Genomic DNA, 17,914 nt, shown 5'->3' on the forward strand with positions numbered 1-17,914 from the left:
CTACTAGGTACAGAAGATTCACTCTCTAACAAAACGCGTCTATTACGACAGATATGACCACTAGGTGGCGCCAGCGTCCGTTCCGTAGCGGTGCGCGGCAACTGCTATGGCTAGACACCAAAATTGGTGTGGGCCGGGCGCATGTACTTGTAGCGACGCGACGAAATCGGGTAGTGAGCCACGCCTGCCTGAATTGTATCCTAGATATTTACATATTACCTAATCCTTGTTTTCTTTTTAATTTCAGCTGTAATGGGCGAAAAGCCCTATCCATTCAAGGCGCCGTCGCCCCAAGACATGGTGGCGCTCCGCAAGTCGATCGAGAAGGGCCTGCTGGCCGCGGTGAGGGAGAGGGTTTGGGACAACCCTAGGTATCTCGTCAGCAGTGGAAACACACCGGCTATCATGCAGGTATACAATTGCACTTTGTTTTCTTTTAGAAATAATCAACCCCGCCCTTCGATCAACACGGGCTTCCGACAGGTCGGAAGGGATAGGCCCAAGCGATATCTTGACATTCAAATCATTCTGCCATTTTTCGCGGGGGGGAACGTGCACACAGTCGCACTTCTCACACACTTACATACAAAATCCAATCTGTAATGACGACACAAATACATAGAAAATGACACCCTACACAGACAAATCTTGCACACCTCGATCTGTTTTTGTGTACGGACGAGTCACAAGTGTCACAACACGCACACTAACACATTTTCGTCAAGAGATGAGAAGTCGGATTTGTCGCTCGACCGATCCGCAATTTGTACTGGGCGAGAAAAATCGATAAATCTAACAATTACATGCAACTAAAATATAATAATTGTGTTTAAATGTAATTAAACGTATGATATGTAAAAAAATATTGTACATGTGAAATGTAATACCTTCTTTTTGTAAATTTGATGTCCCCGACCTCTTTTTACAACAAAAAACCGAGCAATTGGCATTTTTTCTGCTGCTGTGTTCACTAGCGCGTCTGGACTCGGTCTAGTTTAAAATCCGAGCGCAACTAGTTTTATTACCCGCGCTAGATCAGTTGATCTTGTACCTAGGCAGAGGGGAAATAGTGCGAATGCCGCGTCCCTTCCGTGTTGGTCGAAGACCCCGCCCCAGTAAACATGAGGTACTAAATCGGCTGAGGCTGACTTCATGAGTTATTTTGCCAGGAATGAACAAGAATCGATCGTCGTCATCACCTCACTAGTTTTCTACATGGCCGGGGATAAGTTATTGTCATTATTTATATTAACAATGTTAACTAACTGATAATACATGATGATAGAAAATGAATTATTGTCTAGGCTACAAATGTAAGGACGAGTTCACAGTCATGACAACCTACCGTGTTTTGTTTGCAGTAGAAACACGCTAGCGATCATGCAGGTGTGAATCCAAAAATACAAATCATATTAGCAATATTTTCACGATTATGAAATTTGTAAGCTGATTATTAGTCTGAAACATTATTTACTCGTCATATCATAATACCGTGCTTTTTATTCGCATATGTGAACGAACTGCTATTTTCCAGGAGGGTTCCCGCTACAACGCTTTGCACGTAGCAGCCAAAGCGCTGAACGCGGAGATGTGCAACCTCGTGCTGACGACTGTCGGCAACCCTGGCTTCGTGCAGACCTTGTACGGGCTGGACGCCGACGCCGACTGTTGCAAGGTGAGAATATCATCCAGTGTTAGTGTACAAGGTTCCCGCTACAACGCTTTGCACGTAGCAGCCAAAGCGCTGAACGCGGAGATGTGCAACCTCGTGCTGACGACTGTCGGCAACCCTGGCTTCGTGCAGACCTTGTACGGCCTGGACGCCGACGCCGACTGTTGCAAGGTGAAAATATCATCCAGTGTTAGTGTACAGGGTTCCCGCTACAACGCTTTGCACGTAGCAGCCTAAGCGCTGAACGCTGAGATGTGCAACCTCGTGCTGACGACGGTCGGCAACCCTGGCTTCGTGCAGACCTTGTACGGCCTGGACGCCGACGCCGACATTGGAGGTGAGACATTGAGATTGTTGTCGATTGTTATCTGATCTAGTCTAGCCATTAATTCTGTCAACAATACCTGTTGCTTAACAGATACCCCTAATCTACAGTTAATCCAATGTTAAGTCCAAATAATCACTTTAGAAATTCCAATTTATGAAATTTGTACACGGTGTAGTTTAGACCCAATAATTTACCTCTCTATTGCAATCTGTTGGTTATGATAATGAGGTTATGCGGCCAACATGATAGAATGTGTTAGGGTTGGTTGCACTGCACCAATCTGTGTGTCTTCGTTAAATAGTTCGTTAAATGTTATTGTATGGAGAGTTTCATTATACCGCCGCGGCGCGCTGGCTGACGTCGATCAGTCTGTCAAGTACGGATGGTGCAACTGGCACTTAATTTCTTATTCCCAACTGGCAGCCTTTTTTTCTTGTGAATGGTCACATATTGGCAAATGTAGTCAGAAATCGAAGCTAAGCGAAGTATTTATCATTATTTCCACCAGTATTGATTAAGTAAAGATTTGGTTCATATTATTAACTCACATTTATAGACGGGTCTAACGCGAAATTTACACACAAATTACACTTAAATTACACTTTAAATTTACACTTTTCGTCGGGTAGATGCACAAATCTCTGTTTTGACATTTTGCTGGGACATCAGTTAGCCGCGACCACGACCAGTGAAACCTGTGTCGAAACGTCGGTAAATAAAGGTAATTGAATAAATTTCGCGTTAGACCCGTCTATAAATGTGAGTTAATATGTGTTCAAAACGCGAAGGTTTTAAATATTATATTGGTTCATATTATTTATTTGTTTCAGGAGTTCGCCGCGATCCTAGTGGACCGTTACCTGAACACGCCCGACAAGGGCATGAACGAGACCCCGCTGCACTTCGCGGCCAAGTTCGGCGCCGAGGCGTGCGTGGACGTGCTCACGTCCTTCCCGCAGTGCAACAAGCAGGCCACCAACAAGTTCGGGGAGCAGCCTCAAGATGTGAGTGTTGTTATCAGTACAACCTTCAGAATGAAGCTGCACTTCGCGGCCAAGTTCGGCGCCGAGGCGTGCGTGGACGTGCTCACGTCCTTCCCGCAGTGCAACAAGCAGGCCACCAACAAGTTCGGGGAGCAGCCTCAAGATGTGAGTGTTGTTATCAGTACAACCTTCAGAATGAAGCTGCACTTCGCGGCCAAGTTCGGCGCCGAGGCGTGCGTGGACGTGCTCACGTCCTTCCCGCAGTGCAACAAGCAGGCCACCAACAAGTTCGGGGAGCAGCCTCAAGATGTGAGTGTTGTTATCAGTACAACCTTCAGAATGAAGCTGCACTTCGCGGCCAAGTTCGGCGCCGAGGCGTGCGTGGACGTGCTCACGTCCTTCCCGCAGTGCAACAAGCAGGCCACCAACAAGTTCGGGGAGCAGCCTCAAGATGTGAGTGTTGTTATCAGTACAACCTTCAGAATGAAGCTGCACTTCGCGGCCAAGTTCGGCGCCGAGGCGTGCGTGGACGTGCTCACGTCCTTCCCGCAGTGCAACAAGCAGGCCACCAACAAGTTCGGGGAGCAGCCTCAAGATGTGAGTGTTGTTATCATTACAACGTTCAGAATGAAGCTGCACTTCGCGGCCAAGTTCGGCGCCGAGGCGTGCGTGGACGTGCTCACGTCCTTCCCGCAGTGCAACAAGCAGGCCACCAACAATCGATCGAAATATTCGTCATCTGTTACTCGTCTGTGTAATTTGGTCATGAGTGTAATTCGATCATAAGCACGTCGGTGGTTTAAAATAGCGGCATTGTTAAATGATCTATAATACAGGGTGGCCAAATAAGAGGTATACACTTTATTTTTGAAATTTTATTCTATAAAACATAAAAAAATATTAAGTATTCCTTGTTAAATATAATATGTAGGGTCAGCAATTACACATGGAAAATAATGTCAGACAAATGTCCACCTCTAGCAGCATGGCAGATGCGAACCCTTTTCATCGCGTTTTTCATCACTTTTTCACACATTTCTGGCGTTATCTCAGCGACAGTGTTTCGAATATTTTGTTTTAATTGCTGAAGGTTCGTTGGCCTATTAGCATAGACACGTCCCTTTAGATAGCCCCACAGAAAAAAGTCAGAAGCTGTTAAATCAGGCGATCTTGGGGGCCAGTCAATGTCACCGTTTCTCGAAATTAATCGACCGGGAAACGTTATTTTTAATGTTTCTATTGTTTTTAATGATTAAAACACGTTGTTCCGTCGTAAAACGCTCCATAATAAATTTGCCGTATCTACACAAACTAATTTTCATGCAATAACTGTCATATTTACCGCCAAAATAAAATGGCGGCAAAAAAAGTTGTATATCTCTAAGTTGGCCACCCTGTATGTTGTATAGACATGGGCGAAATGTGTCAGTAGAGGGAAAAGATTGATATATATCTTTTTATCATTGGGATATGTATCACTCTTTTATATCTTTATATCCGTGTGTAACAGTCGTCCCGCTCGCAACATCGGCACTTGCTGACTTTGAGTCATGAGAGAGAGAGAGAGTAGTTAATTATAATGACGCGTCCAAATCCGTCCGAACGACCGCTGTCGCTCGTTCGTGTTACTTCGGTCGATGCGCGACCGAGACTTCGCTTATCCCATACCCCGCAACGGAGCTAGCAAAACCGTAGCATATGACAGTTTTGTGTCAGGGTTGGCGATTCTGATGAACCATTTTGCTTTAACTTTATTGTATGTAAGATTAATAAAATTGATCGAGAACCTTGTTGACCCTCTTCCGATATAACCCGGTTTAATTTACTGTCAAAATAATATAAATTAACAGGTCAATGTCAATATTAGATGCGTTTCAATGTATCTGTTATTTTGTTTATAAAATCACGTTTTTTTACGCATTTCTTTCAAAATTCCATGTTAAAATTTTCACTGCTTGAAAATATTGGTGTGTTTGAAAACAAAGAAAAAATATTTTTTGTACTTTAGTTTATGCGTAGTAGTGATAACCCTGACGTACAACTGCTACAGATTTGCTAGCTCGGTTGCGAGGTATCGCTTTCATAAATCGTCGCCGAGGGAGTGAGACGTACGGATATACTGATACATTCGGATTCTTAGGGACAAGAAGAGTGATTCATGAAACGAGAAAGATATATATCTTTTTTATCTATCACTCCGGAGTTACCCATGTCTAATGTTGTAGTATAATTGTGTTCATGTTGCAGATAATCTGCAAGCGCGCCAACAACGCGTCCCCCGAGTGTGCGCGCCGCATCCTGGGCATGCTGGAGGAGCGGTTCTACGTGCCGGTGCTGCACGCCGAGGACGGCAGCGCGGCCCCCGCCATCGGCCGCGCCTTCACGCCCGCGGAGCCCCCGGTCGGTACATACATACAACATGATGATAATAATAATAAATAATAATAATGTGAGCCTATACAGAGTGCTATACAGAAACAGAAGTGGAGATGGGCCGGCCACATAGGAAGATTGACAGATGACAGATGGACCAACAAAGTCACAAAGTGGCCAGGACCCCATGGCAAAAGGAAGGCGGGAAAACCCATAACAAGATGGTCCAGGGATATCATAGCCACAGCTGGAGAAAATTGGCTAATCAAGGCTAAGGACCGAGAAAGGTGGAAAGATATGGAGGAGGCCTATACCCGACAGGGGTCCTTAATATAGTAAAATAAACAACAATAATAATAGAAAACTTTTATTATGCAAACTATTTAAGGAAAAATAAAAGGCTTAAATAAAATAAATATAAAAAATACAGAGTGCTTCCTGTAACAGGAGCAATAAATTAAACTGTAGGCTGTACTCCTCAAACTGACCAACATTTGTTCAGCAACTTTTGAAAATAACTCAGGTTTTGATTTTTATTACACTTTAAAGTTTATTCTAAGACGCAATGTATTGCAAATTTTGTTATGTTTAAAGCGTGACAAGCAACGTCAAACACACTGATGTCTGCGTACATTGAAGGCAATATTTATTTTGTATGAAAAAGAGGAAGTCTAAAGGATTCATAATTTTTAAAAGTTGCTGAACAAATGTTGGTCTGTTTGAGGACTACAGCCTACAGTTTAATTTATTGCTCCTGTTACAGGAAGCACCCTGTATACGTCCCACTGCTGGGCACAGGCCTCCTTTCATGCGCGAGAGGGCTTGGGCTATAGTCCCCACGCTAGCCCAATGCGGATTGGGGACTTCACATACACCTTTGAATTTCTTCGCAGATGTATGCAGGTTTCCTCACGATGTTTTCCTTCACCGAAAAGCTAGTGGTAAATATCAAATCAAATGATATTTCGTACTTAAGTTCCGAAAAACTCATTGGTACGAGCCAGGATTTGAACCCGCGACCTCCGGATTGAAAGTCGGACGTCATATCCACTCGGCCACCACCGCTTATGATGATAATAAATAAATAAATATTATAGGACATATTTACACAAATTGACTAAGTGCCACGGTAGCATCAGTTAGCCGCGACCACGACCAGTGAAAGCTGTGTCGAAACGTCGGTAAATAAAGGTAATCAAATAAATTTCGCGATAGACCCGTCTATAAATGTGAGTTAATATGGCCCCATGGTAAGATCAAGAAAGCTTGTGTTGTGGGTACTCAAACAACGACATATATAATATTAATATACAGATACTTAAATATAGAATAGAAAACAACCATGACTCGGGAACAAATATCTGTGCTCATCACACAATTAAATGCCCTTACCGGGATTCGAACCCAGGACCGCGGCTTCACAGGCAGGGTCACTATACCCACCCAAAAATCTGGTTGGGAAGGCCGTCGTATCGTATCGACTCACAGGAGCTGGCACGAATGGAATGAATGAGTGAATAAAATTATCTATGAATGTATCACATCACTACATAGTATAAAACAAGTCGCTTCCCTGTCTGTCTTTCTTGTCTGTATGTATGCTTAGTTCTTTAAAACTACGCAACGGATTTTGATGCGGTTTTATTTAATAGATAGAGTGATTCAAGAGGAAGGTTTATGTATAATTTGTTGTGATAGGCAGATGCGCGTATGTACACGTAAACCACGTAGTGGATACTAAGCGAATTAATAAACAGATAAAACACCTCTCCATTCGATAAGGGATTTTCCTCTTCAAGACACGTAGGTTAACGATATATACAGTTGATTATTAGAATTTAGAGGAGATTGGTGGTGACTTGTATAGTGTCATGAGATAAACTATAACACAGTAACCTGAGTTTGGTGTCTACTCCTCTCCCGGCACTCTGCCTATTTCATTGTTAACCCGTGCGAAGCCGGGGCGGGTCGCTAGTTAATAAGTTAACCAATATAATGGTGGCGGTGACCGTGAGTTATACAGTGTGGAAAGATAAGTCGGGCCCTGGAGGGAAACTACCTTAAATCCTTAAGCTGGCTCATTTTACTTAATGGAGACATTCCTTTATTTTTTTAAAGAAACAAAACTGCATTCAAAGTATTTTTCTTTTTTTCTTCAATTTGGCTTGTCTAAAAAATCTTGAGTACTAAATATTACATTTTATGGATATTTTGTACGACAGACGAGTTTAAGACCTAATGTTTCTTGGATAAATGTTATCATTAACATTAACTGTATCGACTAGTAGAATAAAATTGCGAGTTTTTATTTTTTGGAATTTTTAGTCGGTTCGAGTCCCGGGCGAGGCAAGCGAGTTTTAGAAAATCTTTGAATGCAGTTCTGTTTCTTTTTAAAAATAAAGGAATGTCTCCTTTAAGTAAAATGAGCCAGCTTAAGGATTTAAGGTAGTTTCCCCCCAGGGCCCGACTTATCTTTCCACACTGTATATGTGTGCAGGAAATAAACCGCGACCCGCTGAGCCCGCGTTACGAGATCCTCGCGTTCGCGGGCCCAATGGCGGCGCGCGAGGCCGACAGCTTCCGCCGGAAGTGGAAGACACCGCCGCGCGGCCCACGGCTTCAACAGCCCGCTTTCCGGTTACAAGAGATGACTAAAGGGCTGGAGACTGTTGGCAGGTTAGTATTTATTTAAGGAGACAAAATGACATTGTTAAAATAAAAATGTGTTTGTTAAATGGTATTGTTGTTGTTGTGTGTTGTTGTTGTGTTGTTATTGTATTACTTTGACTCCACTGTCCGTCTGTCTGTCTGTCACCAGACTATATCTCAAAAACCATGAAGCTAGACAGTTGAAATTGTCACAAATGATGTATTTCTGTTGCCGCTATAACAATACTAAAAAGTACGGAACCCTCGGTGGGCGAGACACTCGCACTTGTCCGTTTTTGTTTTATTATCGCAAAAAAAAACGTCCTTAGTTTATTGTCAGACATTTTAACCCTTTGTCGCTGTTAATTCAAAAATATTACGATTGCTACATTAATTGCAATATCATAACTATTATTCCTGGACAAACTTCCTCTTTTTACTCCCAAAAAGAATATGCCCTAACTACGAAGTCAATTTACATAATTATAATCATAATTTTACTTGATTTACAGAAACCTGGCGGAAGAAATGAAAGTAGGCTGGAATGAGTACTGGCCCTTTCTGGACACCTTTACAGACCTCAGAACTCCTGAGGGTCTAGCGTTACTAGAAAACTATCTCAAAACTAAATACGAGAGCGCCTGCTCCTTCGCTTACAGCGACAGCTGCGCTCAGTCCCCTGACGACATCTCCTTATCCAGGATCAGTCTAGGGAACCTAGGCAACCTATCACAAAGCCCTGTGAAACAAAACTCTGTCCTCAGCCCCATGTCTGAACTATGCGTGGCTATGAAAACGTGCACGATATCTTCGGACAGACCGGCGCATTGGAAGAAAACAGACCCGATACGGCAGAGGATGTGCCGGCAACCAACGAAAGCGTTAACCAACGGTGACGTCGCACCAACGAACCATCCGAACCACTCGGTTAGCCAACTCCTCTGTATAGAACGAACCTGCCAAGTATTTGCTAAAAGAATCGCCGATGCTCTAACTTTCTCTCTAACATCCGAACCGGAAGTCGCAGGAGAATCTCTAAAAGCGGAAGCGAAATACCTCCAACATACCATGTACACTTACATGGACGACGAACGATTTCAGAATATCAACTTCGCGTTGATACATTCGCGACTAGCCCAGCTGGCTGTCTTCATGTTGAAGCGACAAACTAAAGACACAGACGACTTGAACAGTCTAGCGGAGTTTTTAGTGAAACTGCGTTGTCCGAACGACGATATATTCAGCTCGGACGATGAGCATAGGTCTGCAAGAAATCCAAGCAGGTTACGAATGTCCCACGTATTAGATAGTCACATTAAATGCTTGGCTAGTTTTATTAGTGAAGAGTTAGCGGAGTCAGAGGCGAGTAAAGGGCCTTCGGTGTCAGAGTCTGAGTGTGCGGAGCTGTGGGGGAAAGCGGCTAAATGCAGGTGCGAGTGGAAGATTGAGAATTTTGAGAGAAACAGCAAGAAAAATGCGTCGTTTAGGAAGAACAGGTCGATATTGTCGACTAGTCCGAAGAGTGAGAGCCTGGTTAGAAGGCTGACGTTCGATTGTGACATTGGTAAGTTTCATTTTATTTTAGTTTTCTTTTTTTTTGTGTAAACATATCAACGCTTATTTTTATTAAGATATATAGAATGTTGTGACAGGACTCTCTGTTTTAGCTTTGTTTTCGCTGGTAAGTGAAGGTCCTCTTGAGTTATAGAAAACCTGAAAAAGAAAATGTGTTAAGGTTTGTAAGTTAGGGTGGTATTACACCTGTCCAATGTGGATTGCGTCTCACTTTCTCACTAAGCAAAATGTTAGACGAAAATACACATATATTGGACCAAAAGTGTTTACAGATGGAACCACCCTTATTGACAGTAAAACCTGTGGTTGTTATTTATATTGGCATTAAGCATCACACTTACTTCTTACTGAATTTCTGTATGACCACAGAATAAGTAATAGTACTACCGTACAGAAAGTTCTCTTTGACATTTGTATGCCAACCGGCAAAACATAGCGCTCAAATGTAACCTAAGACCCATGTATACCTATGTTTTACAAATAAAGCATTCTGATTCTGAAAGGACACTTCCTACAAAACCGAAGTTTGACAGCGATTCAGGGTCGAATCATGATATCCCTTTCTAACTTATGGCACTATCCCTTTCGGCTATTTAGGGTTGTCAAAAATCTTATCTGTGGTCGTGCATGCAAAGGGACGTCAAGTTGTGTCATAGGGTTGCCAGATGGTCGGGATTCGCCGGGATTCTCCCGATTTTTTGCATGTGTTCCCGATTCCCGACAAAGTGAAAATTGTCCCGAAAAACAGCATCACGTTATAAAACAATAATTTCAAGTTCTGAACTATTGTCGAGCGAACCAGCGACCCGCGTCGAGCCCGACAGCGCGCGCGCGGGGCGCGCTTGGCGAGATTGGGCAGAGCAGCTGACGTAGTGCCAATAATGTAATATATCGTTTTTGTTAATACAATTAATTTAATTTGAATCATTCATTTCCCCGACTTAAGGCCCAAAATCCCGATTTTTTTTTATTTTTTCCCGATAATAGCGCCTTTCGATCTGGCAACCCTATGTGTCAACCCTAATAATTGCTCGGAGCAATGCTGAGCCGAACGGAGCCGAGTTTGTTCGAAGTCAGCAGTGTCTCCCCGCTGGTATGACTCGCCCATAAGAGTACAAAAAAGTCCGGCTACAGTTATTTTGCTGACATATATATCATTTTGCTGATTTGTTTATCAGGTGACGGCAAAAGCCAGCGCAACGAGACGTCCCGTCCGCTCAGCGTGAACTCCCCGAGCGGGGATTCCGCGCCCGCGCTCTACACGCTCGACACCGCCAAGTGCACCGTGGTGCCCGCTGAGGTACGTGGCCCAAGAGAATCAATATAATAATCTTTTACAGTACATATGGGGCAACTTTTCCGCACTAGTGCGTAAAATAGCACTTTTCGTGCGTATGTCGAAACTTTAAAGTGCCATATGTACTGTAAAACGTTGTTCGATACACGTGTGAATAGGTAATTCGCAACTCATGTCGATTTAAAACACTCCCTTCAGTCGTGTTTTAATTTATCGCCACTCGTTTCAAATTTCCTCTTTTTCGCACTTGTATCGAAATAGTTATTTTCGACATACGCACGAAAAGTGCTATTTTACGCACTAGTGCGGAAAAGTAGCCCCATATGTACTGTAAATAACTATTATAGAAAAAAGCCGACTTCATAAAATGTTTTGAAACGCCATTAAAACTATTTACGACTAAGGTTTTAAATTCAAATAAAATAAAATAAACATTTATTTCAACAAATACAAAAATTTCAATAAAAGCAGTACAGTGATCCCCACACTAGGCACAGCGTGTATCGTGGGAATCTTAGAAAAATACATAATAATGATGTTGCCGCTATAAACAGTTATTTTGCCCAAACAGTAGTAGGTTGTCTTATTGCCTGACGGTCGTTTCTCCTTTTATCTTTCTATAAGTATAAGTAATCGAGAAATAAACTTTGTTCCCAAGTATAGTGAGTGCTTTTCATATCAAAAGTTCTTATGACAATTGTTAGCGATGCGCTCACTATAGGTACATACTGTACTTATACCTATGTAATTAGTTAAGTTTTATTCCTAAGGAAAAGTTGCCATGTTAATTCGATACTTAAGTACTAACGTTTAAGGTTCAAAATTGTTTGTCAATATCTTATTGTTAATATCTTATGCAAGTAATGCAATATGTTACTATGCGCCGGCGGCAGTCCGCTGCTAGACGCGATCCATTTCACTCGACTCTGTATCCGAAAATCGAATTAAAGTTCATTGTTAAGTTTAACTTTGCCTTTTCATTCCTCGTGCTAGTGCCATAATCTACAAAGTGGTCTTCGAGCCGGATTATGCATCGAACGCCTATAAAAATGGAAACTCGCAGTGCGAGGGCACGTCGCGAGCACGAGGAACACATGGCGCGCGAGCGTGAACAAAGAAAAAGTGAGGTTATACCGCCGTGCAATGTAACTACGCCCGAAAAAGTCGAGAAACCTTTGGATCCGATGGTCAAGAAGTTTCTACAATACAAATTAAACGCGACAGGCAGCATAAAGTCGGAGCCGATGCAGCAATTTAAGCAAATTCCCGATACGAAGCCTGCCGCCTCACATGTGGGTGCCGTCCCGAGTAGCAAGGGCTCACGAAGATCATCAGCCTCTAAAGAAGCCAGGCGAAAACAATTAATTTTGGACGCCGCTAAGGAAAAGGCTGCGATTCAAATGGACCTTATTAATAAAACCTTAGACGCGCAACTTGCAGCGCTTAGTGACGAAGAGGAGCTTGAGGAATACAGTTCACAATTCGATGGTAATTTACCTCTTCGCAACGATATAAATGCGTGGGTTGAGCAGCAAAGCAACCACACGGAACTACCTGAGGAGCAGCCAGTCCCCGACAATGGAGTCACAACGGACACGCTGCACATTCCAGTTCCAGCACGGATGCCTACACCTGTCATACCCTCCGCATTCACCGAGCAAGCTCAGCCGAGGCCAGCGTCTAGCTTAGCACCGCGCGCCGCCGCCGATGGCTTCATGCCGGCAGCGCCGCCTGCGCCCGAAGGTACCGTCAGCGCGCTCAACCAAACAGTGCAATTATTAGCCGGCGCACTTAAAGACCTATCGACCGCTAGCAACCAAGTGCCTAACGCCAGTCTGCTCAGCCGCATTAGCACGCCTAAGGACCTACCTGAATTTTCAGGTGACCAGTTAGAATGGCTTCAGTTCAAACAGGCCTACCAGGAGTCTACTGAGGTCTGTAAATTTACAGATAAAGAAAATTTATGGAGACTTCGTAAATGTCTTAAAGGAGCCGCACGAGATGCAGTCGCCGCATTGTTCATCAGCGCCACGTCGCCCGACCGGGTAATGTCGACATTGGAGCTACGTTTTGGAAACCCTGACAGCATCATTTCTCGTATTCTGCAAGACATTAAGAAGCTACAGCCTTTACAACTCGAATATCATAAGGATATAGTTATGTTCGCAGTAAAGGTTCAAAATTTCGTAGTAGCTGTGCGAGCAGTAGGACGCGAGGAGTACCTACACGGCATGAATATCGTCTCCATCATCCTGTCCAAGCTGCCCACTGTGCTCATCTCCAAATGGTCAGATTACAGTTTTAAACTTCTTCAAGATGCGCAGAAATCGAGGTTAGTCATTCTATCGGATTTTCTTAATGACGAAGCATTGAAGATTTCTAAAACTGCAAGTTTCTTAACAACTACGCGCAACGATACCTTTAAAAACAAGTCGAGCGATCATTCATCTTCCCGTACACAAACTGTTTTACTACAAACTGAAGAAGGCGATTTAAAATGTTTATTTTGCCGAACAGCTGTGCATAAGTTAACGGAATGCAAACCATTCAAGAAAGCGTTGCGCAAAGTACGATGGCAACACGTGAAGAAAAACGGCTTATGCTACAAATGCATTATCTCCAAGCATGAACGCGATACCTGCAAGTCCCCCGCGTGCGACAAGGACGGCTGCGGAGCTCCACATCATCGCCTACTACATTATCCGGTAAACAACAGTGCGCGTGACGTCACGGCGGCGCCCGCGCCGCTACCGAGTGCAAGTGTACCGAATAATAGTACCGCGATAAACGGACCCGTGCCGCGCGAACCCGCGTTCAAGCCAGTGACGGACACTTTAACTCATATAAATGCGACCGACAGCAGAGTGTTGTTAAAAGTAGTACCAGTGCGTGTTCAGGGACCTAACGGTATAGTAAATAGCACCGCGCTATTGGACGATGGATCTACCATCTCGTTAATAAGTGCCAATCTCGCGCAACGCGTGGGCCTACGTGGTAACTCGCAGACATTACACGTTCACGGTGCGTTTAAAAATGACGGGATTGAGTACAAATCGACCAAAGTGAATGTCGACATTAAAGGTATGGACGATAAGGTTTATAATGTTAAATTGCGTTGTGTTGAAGAATTAAGTTTGGCAATACAAACACTGTCTGTTTTAAAATTAGTTAATTATTCTCACCTAGCAGATATAAAACATAAATTTTGTACCACTGATTCAAAACCTGAATTATTGTTAGGTCAGGATAACTTACATGTTGTGATACCTATTCAAGTAAGGGAGGGCAAAGATAATAATGAGCCATCAGCTACACTCACCCGCCTCGGCTGGAGCGTCCATGGGAAAGTGTGCGTGCCGCGGACTGTCCGTCGGTCCAGGGGCTCACCATCTGTCGCTGTCCATACTAACCTTTTTATTGCAGATAGCGGAGCAGACCATGATACCACATCAGACGAGTGCCTCCTAAGGGAAATCCACGAAGATGTTAGGCGCTCATTTCTGCTAGATTCCATGGGCGTGACGGCGCACGCGCGCCAAAAGGCCGACGACGCCCGCGCCGTCGCGCAGCTGGAGCGCTCCGCCGAGCTCATCGACGGGCGCTGGTACGTCGGCCTTCCGTGGAAGGACGAACACCGCCCCATGCCAGACTCCCGCCCAAACGCGCTTACCAGGATGAAGGGTATTGAGCGCAAAATGGGTAAGGATCCAGGATTCGCCGACAGGTACCGTGAAAGGGTCAATCATTTATTAGAAAATGATTACGCTATGGAACTGACTAATACTGAGGTCACGCCGAAGACTTATTACTTACCTCATTTCGGCGTGGACAACCCGAACAAGCGAAAACTCCGTCTGGTCTTCGATGCTGCCAGTCAGGTAAGTGGTAGCTCGCTAAATGATTATTTGCTCACAGGGCCTGACCTATTGTCATCGCTTTTAGGTATAATGCTGCGCTTTCGGGAGCATCCAATTGCAGTAACAGGTGATATTAGGGACATGTTCTTAAGGGTTAAGATCCAGCAAGACGACCAGGACGCTCTGAGGTTTCTGTGGAGAAACGACCCCACAGAAAACATGAAGACGTACGCGATGACGTCACTTATTTTTGGTGCAAATTGTGCTCCGTTCGTCGCGCAATTTGTTAAAAATAAAAACGCCCAGCGATTTGAATCGTCATTTCCCGCCGCCGTCGATGCCATCGTCAACTCGCACTATATGGACGACTACATCGACAGCCTGCCCGACGAGGCGACAGCGATCGAAATGGTAAGAAACGTCAGTGATATCCACAGGGCGGGCGGCTTTGAAATAAGAAACTGGACGAGCAACAGCGTCGCAGTTTTAAACAGCGTGCCAAAGGAGACCTTAGGTACTGCGGCCAGCAACATGAAAGCGAGCGTACCTTGGGTCTCATTTGGTACCCGGCTGATGACATACTGGGCTTCGATTTGTCATTAAAACGTATACCGAGCGACGTACTTAAAGGTGAGAATAGGCCTACAAAACGTTTAATGCTAAGAGTAATTATGTCAATTTTTGATGTACTAGGTTTCTTAGCACCCTTCACGATTCAAGGCCGAATCATGCTTCAAGAGGCTTGGCGCTTACAGGTGGATTGGGATGATTACATTCCAGATCAGATTTATCACAAGTGGCGAAAGTGGGTTGACCTCCTAAAGGTAATTAAAGATATTCGTATACCTAGGTTATACTGCACGGCCGCGCGCAATGCGGTAAGGGACAGCCAATCGGCGACAGCGCGTGCGAGCGAAATGCAAGACTGTGTGGATGTCGACGCAGCGGCACCGGCACCTACCTTTCCCCCCGCGGCCCCCGCGACCCACGCGCCTACGCAAGGTGCTACGAAAGGCTACGAGGGCGTAGCGGCATCTACATGTGCTACGACCGCATCGAGTAGTAGGTATTCATATTATAATAATTTACAAATGCATTTTTTTAGCGATGCATCTACTCAGGCGATGTCAGCTGTGGGCTATTGGCGCTGGGAGGATAACGGTACTACTTATGTTGCATTTATTGCAAGCAAAAGCAGAGTTATGCCGGTAAAACAGCTGACTATACCGAAGGCTGAGCTGCAAGCTGCATTGTTGTCGGCAAGACTAGCCAATGCAATTGGAAAGGAGCATAAACTAACGCCTACGAGGCGTTACTTCTGGTGTGACTCCTCAACTGCGATACATTGGATTCGCAACAAAAACCGTACGTATAAGGCCTTTGAAGCAAATCGTTTGGGGGAGATTGACGACCTTACCCGCGTGAACGAGTGGCGGTACATTTCTACGAAACTAAATGTTGCCGATTTAGCTACGCGGGACTCGTTTGATCTAGCCCTACAGAATGAGTGGTTCAAAGGTCCTTCTTTTTTATACGCTGACGAAAGTCAATGGCCTAAAGATATTATACCGACTGGTAACGAGGAGGAGACAGAGGAATGCGTAGCGGTCGTCCAAGTGCGCGACGAACCTGCATGCATACCAGTTCCGGACCCGCAGCGCTTCTCTTCATGGCTTCGTCTCACCCGCGCCACGGCCACGGTGCTAAAGTTCATCGCTAGGTGCAAAGGTCAAGCGGCCGAGATCGACTGCGCAATGATGGAGCGTGCCGAGATATTGCTACTAAAATACGCGCAAAACGAGTCTTTCGGGGAAGACTTAGCCAGAATTAAGGCGCGCGGGGCATTACATCGCGCAAGTAAGTTATTAAAATTATCACCCGTTTTAGACGAAAATGAATTACTTCGCGTGGGCGGGCGCATTGACGCCGCATCAGATGTGCCTCTGGACGTCAAGAGACCCGTAATCCTGGACGGCCGTCATCAGGTAGCACGATTAATCGTTCGACATTACCATGTCAAAGCGGCCCATGGAAGTCAGGAGATGGTGGTAAACGAAATTAAACAAAGGTATTGGGTAATTAAACTTAGACCTACTGTTAAACTCGTGACGTCAAGGTGCATGTTGTGCAGGATAATGAAGAGCAAACCTCAGGTACCTCGCATGGGAGATTTGCCAGAGGCCAGAATAGAACACCATCAGCGGCCCTTTTTTCACTGTGGGTTAGACCTTTTTGGGCCAATGGAGGTCGCGGTCGGTCGCCGCAGAGAAAAGAGATATGGTGTTCTATTCACATGCCTCACAGTGCGGGCAATTCATATCGAGCTTGTTGCCTCCCTTACAACTGACTCGCTCATTATGGCGTTGCGACGAATGGCGGCGCGGCGCGGCTGGCCGCGCCATCTGTACTCGGACAACGGTACTAACCTGAGGGGCGCCGACACAGAGTTGCGCCGGTCCATGGAGGCGCTAGATATGGACGTGCTAAAAGCTGAGGGGGTTAATAACAACATGGACTGGACTTTTATTCCCCCCGCCAGCCCTCATTGGGGTGGGGCGTGGGAACGTTTAATACGTTCAGTAAAGACGGCTCTCAAGGTCGTTTTAAAAGAACGAGCACCAAGGGACGAAGTTTTGACCACATTAATGGCAGAAGTTGAGAACATGGTCAACAGTCGTCCATTGGTGCACGTGTCTGTCGATCCTGCTGACGGTGAGTCTCTTACTCCTAATCATTTCCTTTTAGGGTCATCATCGCGACTCCCTATTGTAGGAGAGTTCGATGATTCTGATCTCAACTTGAGGAAACTATGGCGGAAGGCGCAGAGGCTCGCTGACATGTTTTGGCAGAGGTGGCTAAGAGAAATCTTACCCACCCTTGTGCCTAGGACAAAATGGCTGGAGGAGCGGAAGCCGTTAAAGGTAGGAGATCTCGTTCTGGTCGTGGATCCCAACTCTCCCCGTAATATGTGGCCGAAGGGGTTGATCACCCAGGTGATGCCTGGCGGAGACGGCCGCATCCGTGTAGTGGAGGTGAGGACGGCTACCGGGACTTACCGGCGATCCGCGGCACGCATCGCCCCGATTCCCGTAAGTTTAGAGTGCTGAGTCAGCACTGGGGTGGGGAGTGTTAGCGATGCGCTCACTATAGGTACATACTGTACTTATACCTATGTAATTA

General features: G+C 45.0%; 1 protein-coding gene and 1 pseudogene across 1 annotated transcript in view; both read left to right on the forward strand.

Annotated features, from left to right (window-relative positions):
• The window catches only part of LOC134654592 (ankyrin repeat and LEM domain-containing protein 2 homolog), a 29,186-nt gene that overhangs the window by 7,584 nt on the left and 3,688 nt on the right, over positions 1-17,914 (forward strand). The window contains exons 4-10 of the mRNA XM_063510060.1: positions 248-411; positions 1,535-1,675; positions 2,831-3,004; positions 5,231-5,383; positions 7,854-8,032; positions 8,518-9,569; positions 10,759-10,880. Of these exons, the coding sequence (XP_063366130.1) occupies positions 248-411; positions 1,535-1,675; positions 2,831-3,004; positions 5,231-5,383; positions 7,854-8,032; positions 8,518-9,569; positions 10,759-10,880 (1,985 nt within the window). The remainder of the gene's footprint in view (positions 1-247; positions 412-1,534; positions 1,676-2,830; positions 3,005-5,230; positions 5,384-7,853; positions 8,033-8,517; positions 9,570-10,758; positions 10,881-17,914) is intronic.
• On the forward strand, positions 11,966-17,841 carry LOC134654729 (uncharacterized; annotated as a pseudogene).

This window comes from Cydia amplana, chromosome 15, assembly GCF_948474715.1.
Source record: "Cydia amplana chromosome 15, ilCydAmpl1.1, whole genome shotgun sequence".
Lineage (NCBI taxonomy): Eukaryota > Metazoa > Arthropoda > Insecta > Lepidoptera > Tortricidae > Cydia > Cydia amplana.